This window comes from Eublepharis macularius, chromosome 8, assembly GCF_028583425.1.
Source record: "Eublepharis macularius isolate TG4126 chromosome 8, MPM_Emac_v1.0, whole genome shotgun sequence".
NCBI lineage: Eukaryota > Metazoa > Chordata > Lepidosauria > Squamata > Eublepharidae > Eublepharis > Eublepharis macularius.
The window spans coordinates 110,042,559-110,061,165 of NC_072797.1; the positions used below are offsets into that span (position 1 = coordinate 110,042,559).

The 18,607-nt window shown below is 45.2% G+C and overlaps 1 protein-coding gene across 1 annotated transcript in view; it reads right to left on the bottom strand.

The window, feature by feature from the left end:
* Positions 1-18,607, bottom strand: part of FREM1 (FRAS1 related extracellular matrix 1) — a 96,958-nt gene that overhangs the window by 58,543 nt on the left and 19,808 nt on the right. The window contains exons 5-11 of the mRNA XM_054986978.1: positions 15,517-15,840; positions 13,408-13,516; positions 10,711-10,842; positions 9,218-9,562; positions 8,165-8,307; positions 7,234-7,430; positions 5,988-6,078 (exon numbers count right to left, since the gene is read on the bottom strand). Coding sequence (XP_054842953.1) covers positions 5,988-6,078; positions 7,234-7,430; positions 8,165-8,307; positions 9,218-9,562; positions 10,711-10,842; positions 13,408-13,516; positions 15,517-15,840 — 1,341 coding nt within the window. The remainder of the gene's footprint in view (positions 1-5,987; positions 6,079-7,233; positions 7,431-8,164; positions 8,308-9,217; positions 9,563-10,710; positions 10,843-13,407; positions 13,517-15,516; positions 15,841-18,607) is intronic.

Consider the following 18,607-nt stretch of genomic DNA (forward strand, 5'->3'; position numbering starts at 1 on the left):
CATTTGTTGCATAGGCCTGCCTCAACCTCTGGTACCCGCGCCTCAGCGGGGCAGTCGGTTCAGCCCCGGCTGCTTTGTTGGGACTTTGCCTATCAGGGCGTGTGTTCCAGAAAAGGGTGCGGGTTTAAGCATGAGTGCCCACGATGTAGGGGCCCCCATTCATTTCCGGCCTGTCCCCGCCCCAAGCCTCGGGGTGGCGGGTACAGGCGCCCAGGAGGCGGCTCCGGGCAAGCTGCTCCTGACAAAGGGTCCTTCTCCCATAAAGCTGAGGGTTCTGGCTGAGGCTTTGCGGTATTATCCTGATCAAGTTTCTGCACGGTTTTTGTTAGACGGTTTCACTTATGGTTTTAAAATTCCGTTTCAGGGCCCTCGGGCCCCTTTCATGTCTCAAAATTTGCGTTCAGTTAAGGGTTTGGAGGACGTAGTTAGGCGTAAGATAGGCAAGGAATGCGCGGAAGGGCGCGTCTTGGGCCCATTTGCCACCCCTCCGGTGCCCAATTTGAGGGTTTCCCCCCTGGGAGTTGTGCCTAAGAAGGCAGCGGGTGAGTATCGGCTGATACATCACTTGTCTTTTCCCAAGGGGGATTCAGTTAATGACGCCATTCCGGAGCATTTGTGTTCCGTCCGGTATACGTCATTTGACGAGGCGGTTAGTATGGTTAAGAGGAATGGTTGGGGTGCGGAAATGGCGAAATGCGACATAAAGTCAGCATTTCGCCTTCTCCCTGTCCACCCGGGGGACTTTGAGTTGTTGGGGTTCTCCTTTGATGGCCAGATTTACATGGACAGGGCGCTCCCAATGGGTTGCTCTGTGTCTTGTGCGGCCTTTGAGAAGTTTAGTTCCTTTTTGGAGTGGGCCTTGCGTCAGAGGCTGCGAAGCCGTGACTCCGCCCACTACCTTGATGATTTTATTTTTTGTGGGCCCCGGGGGTCTGGCCAATGTGCCCGTCTATTGGCAGGTTTTATGGCGTTGGCAGAGGAACTGGGTGTTCCGCTGGCGCACGAGAAGACCGAGGGGCCCACACAGGTGTTGACTTACCTGGGAATCGAGATCGACACAGTGGCACAGACCTTTCGTCTCCCAGCAGCCAAAGTGGCTGATTTGCGTGAGCGGTTGCTAGCCATGCGTGGTAAACACAAGGTTACGCTGCGTGAGCTGCAACAGCTCGTGGGTCACCTGAATTTCGCTTGTAAAGCTGTGGCACCTGGTCGCGCCTTTTTGCGACGCCTGTGCGAGGTCATGGCAGGACTGCGTCTGCCCCACCATAAGGTTAGGTTGTCTCTAGGTGTTAGGGAGGACCTTCGAGTGTGGGAAGACTTTCTTGCCTCATTCAATGGAGTGACCTTATGGCGTGAGGAATTGCTTCTGGAGGCCGAATTGCGGGTGGCTTCGGATGCTTCCGGGGCTTGGGGCTTCGGTGTCTTTTTTAGGGGACACTGGTGCGCAGAGCCTTGGCCAGCTGGTTGGCGCACTACTGGTGTCACCAGGGATCTCACGTTTTTGGAGTTTTTTCCAATCCTGGTTGCGCTTTGGTTATGGGGGGATGAGCTCGCCAACCATGTTGTCCACTTTTGGTGTGACAACATGGCAGTGGTGCACGTGATCAATTCCCTCTCTGCCAGGTCTCCCAGGGTCATGGGGTTGGTCAGGCCATTCACGCTCCGCTGCCTTCGCCTGAACATTTTGTTTAGGGCTAGGCACGTCCCTGGTATTGACAACGGGGTGGCGGACGCTCTGTCTCGCCAGCAGATGGAGCGCTTTCGCCTGCTTGCACCCGGCGCAGATCCCTCGCCATCTCTGATGCCTGTGGAGTTGTGGAGTCTTGGAGGGACGAAGTGCACAGAGCCATCCGTCTAGCCATCGCACCCAGCACCAGGAGAGCGTATGATCGCGCTGTGCGTCAGTTCATGAGCTTCCGTCTTGAGGCTGGTTTGGAGCAGAGCTGGCCCATTCCAGCTGAGCACCTTCTGCAATTTTGTGTTGCGAGACGGGCTGGCGGCCTATCCGTTAGGTCCATTCGGGGGCTCTTGGCTGCCCTGGCCTTTATTAGTAAGGCTAGGGGAGTTCCGGAGATGACCGGCGACTTCAGGATTCGTAAGATGCTTGAGGGCTGGTCCCGGGAGGCTGGTGTGCAGCAGGATGCCAGGCAACCTATTTCGCCAGCCATACTGAAGGGCTTGGTGGGCGCCTGGCAGTCGGTTTGCCTATCGGGCTATGAAGCGGCGCTCTTCCACGCAGCGGCACTTACGGCCTTCTTTGGGGCCCTCAGGGTCGGTGAATTGGTGGCTCAGTCTCGCTTGGACCTCTCTCAGCGGGCGCTGCTACTTCAGGATGTACGGTTTGTGGGAGAGAAAGTCTCCTTAAGGATCCGGTCGTCCAAGACTGACCAGCATCGTAAAGGGTCGACTGTTTGGTTGGGCTCTTGCGCTGACGCCGAGTTGTGCCCGGTTAGGGGCTTGAGGGCGTATATCGAGAAGAGGGGAGAGGGCGAGGGTCTTCTCTTTCGCCATTGCGATCAGTCCCCTCTTACCAGGTATCAGTTCTGGTCTGTCACTGGGCGGGCCTTGGCTAAGTTGGGCCTGGAGGGCTTCAAGTTCGGTACCCATTCTTTTAGAATTGGGGCGGCTTCTACCGCCGCTGCCATGGGTTACCCCGATGCTGCTATTCGCAGGGTGGGGCGGTGGCGTTCGGCGGCTTACCGGGGGTATGTCCGCCCTCTGCCTGCCCCGAAGTGAGCTGTATTGACTGTTCTTTCTTTTAGGTGCTGTGGTTCGCCGTGGGAGGTGTCGGATCCTCATCTGCGGGCACAGCATGGTCTTCTGGGCCGCCCATCAGGCCAAGAGGACCCACCTCGGATCCCAGCTTGGCCTCAGCCGTTGGGCCCAGATCGAGTGGCAGGGCCGTCGGGGCCTACGTTGGCCGGGCCTGTTGCCTCTCTTGTTTGAGGGAAGATCTGCCCCTCCGCCTCATTTTTTAGTTATACATTTGGGGGGTAATGACTTAGGTTGGGTCAAGGGGAAGGCTCTTACGCTGCAAGCGCAAGCTGACCTTCGGTTTATCCTGAGCCGGTGGCCTGGCGTTCTTATTATCTGGTCGGCCATCCTTCCCCGGCGGGTATGGAGGGAGGCTTTGGATCATGATGCTGTTGAACGTGCTAGGCGTAAGGCCAATAAGGCCATGTTTAAGGCTTTGGGTGAGGGCCTGGGGGTTTATTTGCCCCATCCTCAAATTAGGGACACGTACGCCGACCTCTTTAGGGGGGATGGTGTTCACCTGTCCTTTAAAGGTAATGATATCTTTCTTACGGATTTGCGGCAAGGGTTGAGGTTGGCCCTGCAGGAGATGTGGGGTGTTAGGGCCTAAGCTGAGGCTTGGCCCTAACGGTGGCAGGTTAGCTGGGGTAGGCAGAGCGGGCTGGTGAGCACCCGGTGGCACATCCCCATTGGTGGGGAATGGGGGTCTGTCTCGGATCGGCTGGCGGGCCTTACGGTTGCCAGCTGAGAGGGCAGACTGCCCTTGGGACCCCCCGGAAAAGGCATTACCTCGGGCCTTACGGCTGGGGTGTATGGCGCTTTAAAGGGGGGAACCATTAGCCTGGTCGGCTGGGTTATAGCCATGCAATGGATGGCTTGCGCCTAGGGCAGGGGGTGCTCGCCCATGCAGTACGAGGAGCTGGTCACAGCGACCCCCTTGCTCGAACTGTACCGCTAGTTTCACCCTTGCCGTTAGTTAAGTCCTAGTTCAAGTTTTCATGTTGAATTGGTCAATAAAAGGCCCTGTTTCACCCAAGCCTTGTGTCCGTCTCTTCTTTCCGAATATGTGGGCAAAAAGGCACGCCCGGAGCGTGCGTGCGCGCGCGCTTACCCGGGTGCCTGGATTTGCCCTCATGCACGGAGGGAGAGCGGCTGGCTTTCCCGGGCATCCGGGTGCCTGTCGGGGGCGGGGCTTTAGAGCCGTTATTGGCTCTGCCCGCCTTCCCCCTCCGTGCAGTTGCGGGCTTGATCGGCCCACCCTCCTCACCCTTAGAGGGGCAGTACAGGCATAGCTGGTCGCTGTTTTGGGGGCCAGGTAGGAATTTTTTCACCCCTCACTGGATTGGCAGTTTGTGGGGGGTGTTTTTCGCCTACCTTGTACTGCCCGGTTTAGGTGCAGGTTCTATTGTTGGCAGGTTAGCTGGGGTAGGCAGAGCGGGCTGGTGAGCACCCGGTGGCACATCCCCATTGGTGGGGAATGGGGGTCTGTCTCGGATCGGCTGGCGGGCCTTACGGTTGCCAGCTGAGAGGGCAGACTGCCCTTGGGACCCCCCGGAAAAGGCATTACCTCGGGCCTTACGGCTGGGGTGTATGGCGCTTTAAAGGGGGGAACCATTAGCCTGGTCGGCTGGGTTATAGCCATGCAATGGATGGCTTGTGCCTAGGGCAGGGGGTGCTCGCCCATGCAGTACGAGGAGCTGGTCACAGCGACCCCCTTGCTCAAACTGTACCGCTAGTTTCACCCTTGCCGTTAGTTAAGTCCTAGTTCAAGTTTTCATGTTGAATTGGTCAATAAAAGGCCCTGTTTCACCCAAGCCTTGTGTCCGTCTCTTCTTTCCAAATATGTGGGCAAAAAAAAATCCCATCGTGTCTTACTGTATACTTATAAACCACTTTTGTGTCAGGCACAAATGAAAATAGCTGAGCCTCTAATGGAATATACTCTGATCTCTGATCTCTGCCTACACATTTGCTTGGAGAAGCAGTGTCATTAAGGCAAGAGTCCAGTATTTTCACAAATACTACAAAAAACAAATTTTGAGTTGTTCTTGAGCAATTTTAAGAACAATATTTATATGCTTCCTTTTGCATTGATCATGTGACCACATGTGACTTGAATGCAATTTGCATTGGAGAAAATTAAACTTTCGGTTTGCTTTTTTGCAAGTATGACCTACTCTTAGCTGGAAGAGTTGTGGAGCATTTCAAAGAACGTCTTCCCTTGTGAACAAAGGAAATACAAATGAGCTCAAACGGTGGTGTTTGTGGTGGTACATCCAAATCTTGCTCTTTGAAGACTGTATTGTGAAACCTGTTCTCACTTGTGCAGCATGGGTTACAAAGGCTAAGGAAAGACAGTATCCTACAGCCTACTAGTAAATATTCCAGGTATCAATGCTCCTACTCTACAAAACATACATGAATATTAATAAGATCTACCCATCACAGAGCCTAGGAATGCCCACCCAACATAACTCATCTAGTTTTGTGTGGTCACCTAGAACAACAGAAGAGTTAGCTTAATTGCTTCATTCTTAGATGCAGCCAGGGCTTTTTTTCTGGGAAAAGAGGTGGTGGAACTCAGTGGGTTGCCCCGGAGAAAATGGTCACATGGCTGATGGCAATCTAAACTCCCCTCTGTCTGGAGATCAGGGGGCGGGGCCACCAGCCATGTGACCATTTTCAAGAGGTTCTGGAACTCCGTTCCACCGCGTTCCTGCTGAAAAAAAGCCCTGGATGCAGCTTTAACCTGACCAAGCCCAAAATTCAATTCAAAAGCTAGTGATTAACCCCAGGAACCATATTTCCCAAATAATACAACTGCTGGGAATATGTTTCTCGTTGCATGGTTTAGAAGCAGTCGAGAGTGTTTCTAAGCATATGTAGAATAACTTCTCCTCCTTATCACTACCTTACTACACGTATCTAGAAGAGCGAGCCTATTCAGTGAGATACAGAGGTGAAAGTCAGTCAGTACAGGCTGATATGGAGTATTGGTAAGAAAATGGTACCTCTCATCTTCTACTCCCTAAAGCTGACAGTATTGATAAGAAATTTAACTTACTCTCACCGCTGGTGCCAGGACATCTTGCTTTCAAGTAGGTTTTAAACTTGCTGCAACTCTTTCTTATAAATGAAGAATCAGATAAACATGTACAGTTCTTGAAAAAAAGAAATGGATGATATCTGGGAGCCCTTTAGTAGGACACGCAATAGGTGACCAAATAACAAACCTGAGTGAATGATGTCAGTGCCGGAGCAGCAGGATCCTTGTTCGACTTAGGAATGCTGTCTAGCATGAATAGCTTCCCGGCATCGGTATGGCTGCACAGAATGGTATTGTCATTTTTATATGCATGTTTCTGTAACTTTTTAAGAACAACAAATTTAAATCCCCAAATTGATTTTCCCCATCGTTAACTGAAAAGAGAGGTTACTGCTTCCCCACATGACTGTGTTTCAGATGTCCTTATAACAGATAATTAAAATCAAAACAAACAAGATACAATTACGAAGTATATTATTTAGCTAGCTATTGTACTGGCCATTGTTTTGTTTAAGTTTATTTAATAATCAACGATATGTGAAACCACACAGTCAAAAAACAGAACGGTAAGGCTTAGAGATGAATTTGGGATTGGGCCCAGTAGTCCTGCCTCCCTCTGTAAGGACTTTAAGCATAACTTTTGAAAAAGACTTCTCATGTACAAAGTATACTGCAAAAGAAAAGTCTCATATTGCAAGTACAGAATATGTATATAAGCAGCTGTTATGCTGAATGTGAGTAGAAAATTCCAACATGTGCGAGCAAGTAGGATTACCACCGTTCTTTATATGTGTCCATCATATAAAATAAGAATGTATAAATATTCATCCGCTCTGTTTCTAAGGCTGGTCTATAGTTTTGGAGCACCTTCTGGTTCCTACTGTCCCATTACCTTCTGACTAGCTGCTACCATTTCTGCAGCTTACCATATTAGCTTGCACACATTAACTTTTTTAATGGCAATAATTGGCAGATCTTTATCTAACTGGCAGACAGCAGTGGCAGCCCTGTGTAGGCAACACATAGACAGTTCCTGCCAGCCTCTCAATGTGCCCTACGTAAAAATCGCCAATTGCCCAAATAAATACTATTCTCAGTCATAGTCCTTATGTGCAACACCTTGAAAACACACTCTTTCACAGGTGTACAGTCCATCTAACTTACAGGGAAAGTTTCTAGTGGGCCACTGGCAACTAAGATCAAACAGAGCCAAACTCCCATAGCTCTGCCTGTGGTGTAGGGGCCCTTTGATTCTGCCAGTTGGCAACCATGCAGGACAAGGCAACAAGTGAACTGGCTAGGTTTGAGCTGAATGGCTACTGCAGCGCAAGCTTGCAGCACCACAGCAACCACTCGGCCTGGCTTGGTCTCTGGGCCATTTAAACTTTCTAGTCTACTCCCATTTTTTAAAATGTGTACATTCAGTTACTCACTAGTGTGTGGACAAGAAGAACGGGGGAGAAGTTATGGTGTAAATTAGTTCCCTTTCTTCTGCTTCCATGTCTATGTAGTTGAGATGTTTCTTGGTCAGATGAGCAATCTCTGTTTCCTTGACCAAAAGATGGCGGCTCACTCCTGAAGCCTCTTTAGGAAGCTGATCATCCACAGGGATTATGTGTACTGTTACCACCTAAAGTGAGGATGCAGGGGGGGAAATCATATATTGAATCAGTGCTCAGAAATACTGTACGTAAAAATCAATTTTGTTTACAATAAGCCTGTCAGATACTGGTGCTGAAGCAGGTGTGATACCAGTGCATAAGGAAAAAAATAAAACATCCAAGGGCAAAAAAATTACCACATATGGTTTTGTATACTTTTAAAAACAAGAATTTAGAACTTAAATGTTATTTGAGAATGTTCTTGACTGGAATATTTAAAGATTATATGCAAACAAACCAATTTTCTGAAATATTTCCAAAAACAGGTCTAAAACTCAGCAAACCCAAAATAAGTTCTTGTATCTTGATAGTTGTCATATACATCCCAGATTAAATGGTACCTTCAGTTTAATTTCAAGTGATTGGCTGTATTTCTCTTAAATATTGATTTAAAACCTAGAAACTTGGTGGGCACCTTCATAACATAATTATGTATTTCATTTCAAATATGGGCCAAATCAACTCTCCTGTTGGAAAGAGAAAATTCATGTCAATTTATATTATAGATTGATTTTATTGAGCTGGGTCCAGAGTTTCTGTGCTGCTTCTTTCAACACATGGAGCTCTGCTTTGATGCATTCCAGTGAAGGAGACCCCATATATTGGAGGAAATCTACGTTGATAGTGGAACAAAACTTCAGATTCATCCTATTGTGTTTTGCCACTCATTTATGGCACAATAAGGAATCCTACAATGACATACCTGAATTTCTGAAAAATTAGGAGGATCATGGCTATCGCACAAAACCAATTCAATTGAATCTTCAAATATTTCTCCCCCTAAATGATGGTAATAAATTATCCCATTAAACAGATCTTTCTGAAGAAATCTAGTGACTGGGTAACCTGTTAGAAGGAGAAGAAAATACACCTTAGTGCTATTTTTATTATTTCAGGTAACAATTATAGCTCCATTTTCAGGGAACGAAAAATTTCAATAGTATTATTACAGATCTTTGCGTGAAACCTTAGAAAAGGGTGGTAGGCATTCTTTCTGCTTATCTTGCAGTTCTGCATCTAGGCTTTTGTCTTTAACACTGTCAGTTTGTTCCCATAAGAACTTTGCTTTCTTCTAAAAAAATCAAAAAGCCAAACTTTTTACTAGTATATCCAACTTCTGTGAAGTGACATTAACCAGATGAGTGAGGTTATTCAAACATTTGGAGATTTGTTTGTTTAGTACAGTTGAAGGTAAGTTGGTTTCACCTCACAGAAGTGACTAAATGGGTACTTCAGGAATCAAACCATTTGTCTTCTTGGTGGAATCAAGCTTTGGAATCAAGATGGTTGTTGTGGGTTTTCCGGGCTGTATTGCCGTGGTCTTGGCATTGTAGTTCCTGACGTTTCGCCAGCAGCTGTGGGTGGCATCTTCAGAGGTGTAGCACCAAAAGACAGAGATCTCTCAGTGTCACAGTGTGGAAAAGAATCAAGCTTTGTACACGGATTTTAGTGTTGTTATGACTAGTACCTTAATCTTAAATGGAAGCATCTCTAAATGTTGGGAATCTATTGTAGTGGGCAGAATTTCAGTACATATTTGATAATAAAAATTGCAATACATTTCGTGAGGCTCACTCCTACTAAAAGAGAAAGAATGACATCAAAATTACTATATTGTGGATAACAGTTAAAATTTCAATGTTAGCTCAAAATGAGAATTAATCTGAAAAATGACATGCTAGACAAAAACAAACATAACATCAAAATATCAGAACAAAAAAATAATTCTCCCCCACCAGAGGGTACCTAACATTACCAATAAGGTCTGGCCCAGGTTTCTTCATGATTTCTCCTGCCAATGATGTTTTGGTGATGTTAAAGAGTATATAGTCATCGCTAGAATCCATGTCTGTAGCTTGAAGCATTGAGCTTTGAATCAGGATGGTTTGGCCTTCATACACTTCTATTTCAGTGTTGCTGATGAGAAATGGGGGGCTGTCATCTTTAGGTAAGATGTTGATCGGAAACCTATGGCGACTGTTGTGTCGACTGTCAAAGATTCGAAAGACAATACAGTCCTTTGTGGAATCACTGTCATCGTGGTGGTAACGAACAACTCCAGACTTAAGATCTGAGACTGTGAACATAAATCCTTTTCCTCCTGTTAGACAATACAAGGGCTGTAATTCATAAATGGTATTAACTTTAGGCAAATTGCTTCCACTTTTTAACAGATGAATAGTGAAGATTAGGACTGGAGATTAGATAAAGTTGGTAATTATCTATAGACATTAGTGGTCCACAAATTCACTTACCATAACTACTTCTCTCCAAGATTTCTGAAAATTACAAATAACTTAGGGAAAAAGAGGGATCGTTCTCCTTTTTTCATACTGGATTCATAAGAGGAGATACAATAGCTTCTCACAAAGTGAATGAAGACCCACCCCTCCCAAGTCCATTTTGCATGTCACAGGGGATAATGGAAAACCACCTAACTAGCAAAGCAGATAACCATTTTGGGATTCCTAACGGCCTTATAACCTGTGACATATCCACAAAGCACCAACCTTCCCATGTTCCTCTCTACTCCTGCAATCACTTCTGACACCCAGAAAGATTCCTGTGGTTATTGGAGGAATAACAATGCAAAACCGAATATTCAAAAAGGCTTTTTTCTCAGATGCTAAAGGTACATTATCTGAACATGCATTATCACAAAATCCAGGCAATTTAACTTTCATCCAGATTAGTTGCTCATATCCATGCTTGTAGATACACATCTGCATACAGGCCCCTATCATAATTATAACTCTTCTTACTTGTATGAACTTCTGCAAACTGCTCAGGAATGTGTGAGGTCTATTGTGGAACTTGCAGCTGGCAGCATTGATATGTAGGCTGGTTGGGTCCAACCAGCTTTTATGCTTATGAAAAAGGAAGGAGGTACCCTCTTTATGCACCCAAAAAGGCTCTACTGAGAATAATGGGACCTACATGTACAAAAGTCATATGGGATAAGGACTGTAGCATGGATGGGAACTGAGTGAGACTGAGGGGGGGAAAGCTGGCTGGATCCAACCCTTTGTTAGAAATGGTATCTTCACATGGCTACTGTATATTTCTCACAAATATTGCATACTTCATACCATTATGCTGGTAATAGCCCTGCTTGGACCTCAGCATACGTCTAATGTATTCACATCAGGGCAAGTGTAAAAGTGAATCAGGCCCAGAATTGCTTATACTGATAGCAGAAGGCCAAATAGTAATGCCACATACAGACATTAACCAGGTCACTCACATTACCTCTTAGTGTGAGCTGTCCGTGCTTTAAACCATCAACAACAACTAAGCGAACACCATTTATATCATCATTGTCCACAATCTGAAATTGTTCCCAGGTTATTGGTCGAGACTGCCCTTCCAGAAGATCAAGACCTAAAAGACAAAGTGGAATGCTTTAAGAAGTGAGAAAGACTATGAAAGCAATCCAGAACCACTGAAGTCACTCCAGAACTAGTCAGGAATTTTGACACTGACTTTATTAGGATAAAATTTACTTAAGTTTTAAGTGAAATCTTTAAAACCACTGCCTGACTCGCTTGAAGGCTCTGTGCAAGTACAATATATTATAATATACACAAAATAATTTTCATTCATTTAAGTCTCTGCAGGTAATTATTTGAAATAAAAAATTAATCATTTCAAAAAATTGAACTGCAGGTAATAGTTTTCAGATCTCATTTAAGGACCCCCCCCCCCTTCACCAAAGGAGACTGTGCATTAAATGCAGGTGTACACTATAATTGTGAATCTCATCTACATCTTCTTGGGAGAAAACAAAGTCATACTTAAGAGTCAGGGGATTACAGATCTTACAGATTTTACAAATAAAGAGTCAGAGAGGCCATCGTCACACCATAAATTTAGCGCCAAACTAGCGCTGTCTCCCGCTGAATGCTCACCTTATTCCGGCTCTCTTGAGATTTCGCCATTCTCCCCAATTCACGCTTTGTGACTCTTTATGTCGTCTTTATCCACTTCCATGTGAATGCCCTGGATTGACTATGAACACTTTGCAACACCAAAACGCTCACTCTCCCCGATCATCTGTCTCACCTAACACTGATTCTCCTGCCCTACACACCCACAAGCCCCAGCGCGACCCACAATTAAGCCTCAAAGTAATTTTTTTTTTTAAAAAAAAGTCAGCCTTATGGCGCTATAGCACTATTCTGCCATGGGCGGGAAACCTCTGCTACCTATCACAGTTGGCTTTTGGGTTGGCCCAGCACAACATTGGTATGAAGAGTGATATAGCGCAAACATGTGGAAAAAAAATTTTTTTTAAGGGGCAGGATTTTTAGGGCCCCGTTTCTGGAGGCACTTTGACTGACCGTCGAATTGCGCTTTTCCCTTTTAATGTGACTGACTGGAAGCGCAAGCAGTCATCAAAAGATGGGAGAATCCATTCTAATAATGATAACAGAAGAAACTATTTCTAGTGCAAAACTGATGAAATAAGGGCCCGTGTGACGACGGCCCAGGTTAAATTTAGAGGCCCAGGTTCAAAGAGTGTCTGATAATCACAGGAATGTCCAACTTCACAGAAGTTGAAGATATAATTCAAAGATGGGTGTATTGGTTGAGGGCCAAAAGATATTTATATGTATGAGGAAATTGTAATTGCTAATTTTATATAGACTTTGTTAATATAACATATTGCAAAAATGAACTATATTTTTATATACTTCAAGAAGTTTCACATATAGATAACCTTATCTGGTATTTGAAGTAATAAGATAATTAGTTTGCCAGGAATATGAGCCCTTTTGAAGTCGGATAGTTAGTTCGGAGATGATTTTGAAACCCTGTAATGTGAAGCTAAATGATCTGCAGCTTCTTCCTCGGAGGGGCTCCTTGCCTGTGACCTTCATATCTTCGGGTAAGATACTTTCTTGGACTCATGTAATTGCTTTCCTTTATTGATCTATGTAGTAATAATGGCTGGTATGATTTTCTGTTGACTGAAGTATATTAAGAATGTTGAATAATCATGTTTTAGTAACAAAGGCTTAGAATGGAAGCAGAAATTCTGTAATTGTATCACTTGTGTACCATGTAATGAACCTAAAATGTTATTTGTTGTATACTTCTTGTGCACCATGTAATGAACCTAAAACATTATTTGTTGTATACTTCTTGAGTGAAGTTAAATGTTTTTATATAGGAAAACAAACTAGACTCTTAGGGCTTCTTAAATGCATGTCTATATCTGAATCAGGCCTGAGCAGAGTAGTCAGAACAATATGCTTGATAATTCTCTCTTTGATAAAGGTTTTCACCAATGGATCTATAACCAGGCTTGTAATTCCCAGGATCTTTCCCTAGACCTAGTGCCTGTTCCAGGGTTTGTGTGTGTGTGGGGGGGGGGGCTGACCATATAGTACCAGGTCCCCAGCTTCTGTCCATAACCAGACCCGCTCATGCTTCCCTTTCCAGCTACCACCAGCATGTCCCCTCAACCTGACTTACATCCTTCCATCGCTCACAGGCCCTCCCACTGCCTGTGCTGACAGTTGCCAGACCACATTAATGCCCTTTACCCAACAACACTGGCTGAGGCATGTAGTGGTACCACAACTGTACACCACCTACATTTACTCCCCTCCCCATCAGTGCAGAGAAGCTGGAAGCACAGATAGTGGCGTGCTTGCAAGTGAATGGGCAGGGCACATGGACTGGGGGTAGGAGAGGTACATGGTGGGGGAGGTCAGCAACAATGGGGCCCCATCAGTATCCCCTGAGGCAGCTGCCCCATCTCAGGGTATGCTAATGCCACCTTTTGCATCTTTATAATTTAGTTTAGAGATACTTTCAATTACTTTATAGCTCAAAAGTATAAGAACCAAACTTCTGAGGAAAGCATCGCCTTATTCCATTTAATCTCTAAAGCTGCATCCTATCTTTTAAAGAGCTACCCAGCATAAAATGAATTCTCACCTGTATTCCATGAAACCCGAGGAGCATTTGTATGTGTTGTTCTAATGGAGATATAAACAGTAATTGGTGAACTCTTTTCAAAGAGGATATCATGAACTTCAAACTCCACCTATTGTACAAAAATGGACATATTGTTTACTAAAAATACCAAGGTTGAGATATGACTACTAGGTTGCTGAGTATTAGAACAGGAACTAACTAGGAGACGAGAAAGACCTTAGAAGATTTTAATAATATGATAGAGAACAAGCTAAAGGAGTTTGGGGTATTAACAATTTGGAACTGGATGTTTGAAATACCCTGTTGTTTCGCCATGGCTTTTTATCGGGGTTTTTTTAGTGCTGTTTCCCCCATAGTTAATGGATACAATTCTAAAGAGAGGTTTCACGTGAGAGTCATGCATTAGACCTTCCACAAGAGGGAGCACTAATTATACTTATCTGGACATTCCGTAGAAAAAATAGTTTTGTGAATTTATGAAAATCTTAAAGAAATTAAGCCAGTAAGAAAAGTAACTTTAAACTTTGGCAGGGATATATAAAACAGGTCTAGCAATATGTGGAAAGATTTAAAGCAAGAATACTAGATAAATTTTTATGTATGAATTCCTTGCAGCTACTGCAATACGCATGCCACCATCCTGTATAACTAAATCGAGGCTCTTCCAAATAATTTGAATTCACAGACCTCCCTACCCAGTCTGGTCTTTACATCTCCAATGAGGACAGAATTCCCATTTCTAAGAAACATCAAAACAATCTTACTTATAGCTTTTTAAATTTTATTACAACAAGCCTATGTTCCCTCATCTTCTGATCTTCCCCCAACTTCCAAACGGAACACGTCAAAGGACTCCGCTGACACACATTGCTAGCAAAGATGGTGTGAACTGACTAGAAAGGTCCAAGCTGCTACAGAGGACTTTGTATCCAGAAAAATTTATAGTCCAAACTGTAGTTCGGATATCCAGGACCTAAATTTTTCCACCCAACCAATAGATATGCATGGAGGCTGGAGAAGGGGAAAAGTAGGGTTGCCAGACCCCCTCGATCTCCCAGCGGGAGATTGGGGCCTGGCTCTTACCTGGAGGGGGTGTGTGTGCACGAAACGCACGCACACGCGCTCCTGCAAACGTGATGACGTCAGTGATGTCACTACACAGCCTGTTTGTACACGGATCGGGCTGTTGTGGGCCCCTGTGGAGCACAGAAGCTCACAGGGGCTCACAACGGGCCCGATCCACACCCAAATGGGCTCAATCCGCGCCCATTTTGGCATGGATCAGGTCCGTTTCGGCACGGATCGGGTCCATTTTAGGCCCCTGTGGAGCGTGGGAGCATTCCTGCGCCCCGCAGGGGCCCACAACGGGACCGATCCACGCCAAAATGGGCGCAGATTGGGCCCGTTTGGGTGCGGATTGGGCCCGTTGTGGGCCCCTGCTGAGCGCAGGGGCCTGGATCCAGGCCAAAACAGGCCTGATTCTGGTGGTTGCTGTGCGCGGGGGCGCGCAGCACCGCAGGGGGCGCGCATGGAAGGTGCACGCCCCCCTGCCGGCCAGGTTGGGAGGGGCGGGGGTGGCAGGGTGGGGGCGGGGGATCCCCCGCCCCCACCGGGGGTCTGGCAGCCCTAGGGGGAAGCCAAATTACAGCCTTGTTCAGATGAAATTAGTGTTTTTGAGAAAGAATCAGAATTACTCCACCCAGTCACCATCTACACCTATTCACCCAATCACATCCAGATCACATGTTGAGAGGCCACATGTATATCTATAAATTCTGTTCAAAAGTTTGGATGGATATATGGAGGGCAGAAGAAAAGGGAAGAGCATCTCCTTAGCATGCAGAAGATCTCAGGTTGAATCCATGGTATCGCCAGATTTTTTAAGGTACAATACGATATGAAAGACTTCTGCCTGAGGCCCTGGAGCGATGCTGCCCGTTGGAGTAGACTTTACTGACTTTGATAGACCAGTGGTAAAAGGGAACTTTGTCTGTTCAAGATGGGATCCTTCCATGCACTGGTCATACATAACATGTCTGCACAGGGTTTATGAAGCTTTCAAATGCAAAGGAAGAGACAAGGCAACATTATCAACCTTATTTCGATTACCTCGTAATTTTTCCTCTCTGTATGGCTGCTATTTGGTGGCTGATAGGCTATAAGCATGTCATTGAGGCTGTTCCATGTGAAGGAGGAGACAGGTTTTGTGTGGTCTTGCAGATGAGTGATGAAGCCTTCTTGGGGTGGCTTTGTAATGTTGAACACCAGAAGGGATTTGGGTGTTTCACTGTCTTCAGCATCCAATATGGCCGTAGACAAAGGGCTCAGAATGAACTGGTCTACTTCCAGGATGAACATAGCCATGAAGGCAGCTTGGGGAGCCTGGTTAGAAATGGCACCTTTGATCTGAACAGGAAGCCAAGCGTGTTCAGACTACAGAAGAAGAAACAACAAATGTGATAAAATGAATGCCCAACTATGGTTGAATCCATTTCTGACAGCACAAATCCTATGCCTGCATACTCTGAAGCAAATCACACTGAGAATCTAAAGCAGGGGTCCTCAACTTGGTGCCCATGGGCACCATGGGACCTGCCAAGATGATTCCTGGAGCTTGCCAAAGGTTTTTGTGAAGTGAATGGGGCCAGGTGGGGCTTTGGTCCAGCAGGGCTTCTGATTAGCCACTGGAGATCTGATTGGCTGTGCAAATTCAACTAATGTTGTTTCAGTGGCAGGTGCTACCACATTGTTAGTTTTATTTTCTGACTTGTTCACTCCTCTTTCCCAGTGTAAATTACCTCACCTCCCCTTGTGGCCATTTTGTGGTTGCATCCATCATCCTGTGACAGAATTCCAAAGGCGCCTACAGGCTTTAAAAGCTGAGGGACCCCAGATATAGATTTTTCTCCAAGGTAAGATCACATTCTGTGATTACAAGGCTGTTTTTGATATATGTTCCATTCATGAGTAGTCTTTTCAAACTCTTTCTTTGCAGGAAGTACATTCAGAAAATATTGCCTTACAACTATAAGTCCTAGTACAAAAAGGTTATATGAGTGGGACAACAGAATCAAGGCTACACCACTTATGAATTACCAGCCAGAACATAGCCTGCCTAGCCATGTATGGGCTACTGGGCTTCATTTGCCTTTATGAGTCACAAGCTGGGCCTGCCTTCAAAATATTTTTAACACCTCCTGCTCATAAATGTCTAGAAAAATCAACATTGTAAATGATGCATATTCTATGTGCATCCTTCACAAGAATCATTTCAAGAACAGCCCAGTGAAGGAAAATGTTACAACAGCTAAGACCTCTACAGCTAGAAAGTAAGCCTATAAACTATTTTACTACTATGGACATTTTGCTATATCATAACATCCATTTGTTTGAAATTTTGGATGTTTCTTGATTTGGAAAAATAAACCTTGTTTGAACTTCTGGCTGGCTCCTTGCCTGCTTTTGTGTACAAGCTCCAGTGTGTCATATTTAAATAAGTGCTGAAATAGCAAGCACTTCCTGGTTTGGGGGTAGGGTTGCCTGTTGGAATAAATCACTGTAGCCTAATTTGAATAGAAAGAGTGAAGGGTACTTGCTGATGGAAAGGGGGCTTGATACTTTGTATAGTGTCAGTTCGTTTATCTGTTGCTATTGAACTGGCCCCTCCTGTGAATGTTGCTGTGAATGATCGTTCCTCCTGAGTCAGTTAAAAAAGGTCTGTTACTGTAACTGTCTAGCTTATGTACAAGTCATGAACAAGTTTTCTCTCATAGTTTGCTGTTTGCTTTACTGTATATAGTTATTAAATGAAGTTCAATATTATCTGAACAAATATGTCTGCAGAATGATATTACTTCTCACTGGATTCAACTATTGACTCTGCCATACACACACACACACACATATGAAAAAGGTGGAATATTCTGCACCTGGTGAGTGAAGGGATATTGCCCCATAATGAGGATTGACTAGGATATTTATACATATCTCCCTCACATTGCCAGCCTCCAGGTGGTGGCTGGAGATCTCCTGGAATTTAAACTGATCTCCAGGTGACAGAGATCAGTTCCCATGGAGAGGGTGGACTCTATGGCATTATACCATTCTGAGGATCCTCCCCTCCCCAAACCCCACTGGCTCCAGGTTCCACACCCAAATTTTCCAGAAATCTCCCAACTTGGACCTGGCAACCCTATTTGGGGGTTGGTTGATTTTAAGCATTTAAAAAAACTAATGTACTTTGCCTTCTTTTCTGAAATTAATATCAAACAGGATGCCTGACTGAACCCTCCCCCCCATGTCCCCCCTCCTCCCCCCTAGAAATGTATGGTTGCCCTGTCCTCAATGGCTTCTCATTCACTGCTTGCTTGTGGAATGCCCTTCCCCTTGAGGCTGGCCTGGGCCGATTCCAGACGGCCCTCTGCAATCCAAAACGTTGCGCATTATCGCGCGGAAAACGCGAAATATTGCATTTTCCGCACGATGACGTGCAACAACGCACAACGTTTCGGATTGCAGAGGGCTGTCTGGAATCGGCCCTTGTGTCTACACTGCTTTCTTTTAAGCACTGGACCAAAATGTTCACCTAGGATTCAGTTTTAACACCATTTTAGTCTGGAAGCTTATTTTAGGTGGTCTGTTTTTATGACCAATGTTTTTATGCTGATCTGAGGTTTCTTTTTTAATGCTAGACTTTAATTAAGATGTTTTTATGTTTTATTCTTATTATTTTTATTTTGTAAGTCTCATGTGGATTCCTGGATAGTGAGGCCAGTGAAAGTGAAATATAGTAAGAGAAGGAAAGAAAAGAAGGCAAAACAGATCTGAGAAGGAGAGCAGATACGTGGGGTGGCTCCAAGCCGAGTCCTACGATGGCGGGGAGGGGGGAAAGCTGATAAGGAATGGCGAGCCTCAGTAGACGCAGCGATTGAAGGATTGGGAAAAAAAGTTACAGAAGACTACAAAGAACTGAGTCAGTCGATACAAAAAATGCATGAAACTTTGGTAAAGGATTTAAAGGACATAATTAGGGCAGAAGTAGCAGAATTGACCAAAAATATGGATGGAATTAAAAACAAACTACAAGCAACAAATAATAAGGTGCAAGGAGTGGAGCAGAAGACTAACGATTTAGCTACAAATGTAAAGCAAGAAAACCAAGTGATGCAGGAAAGGACGGCAGTGATGGAATGTAAAGCAA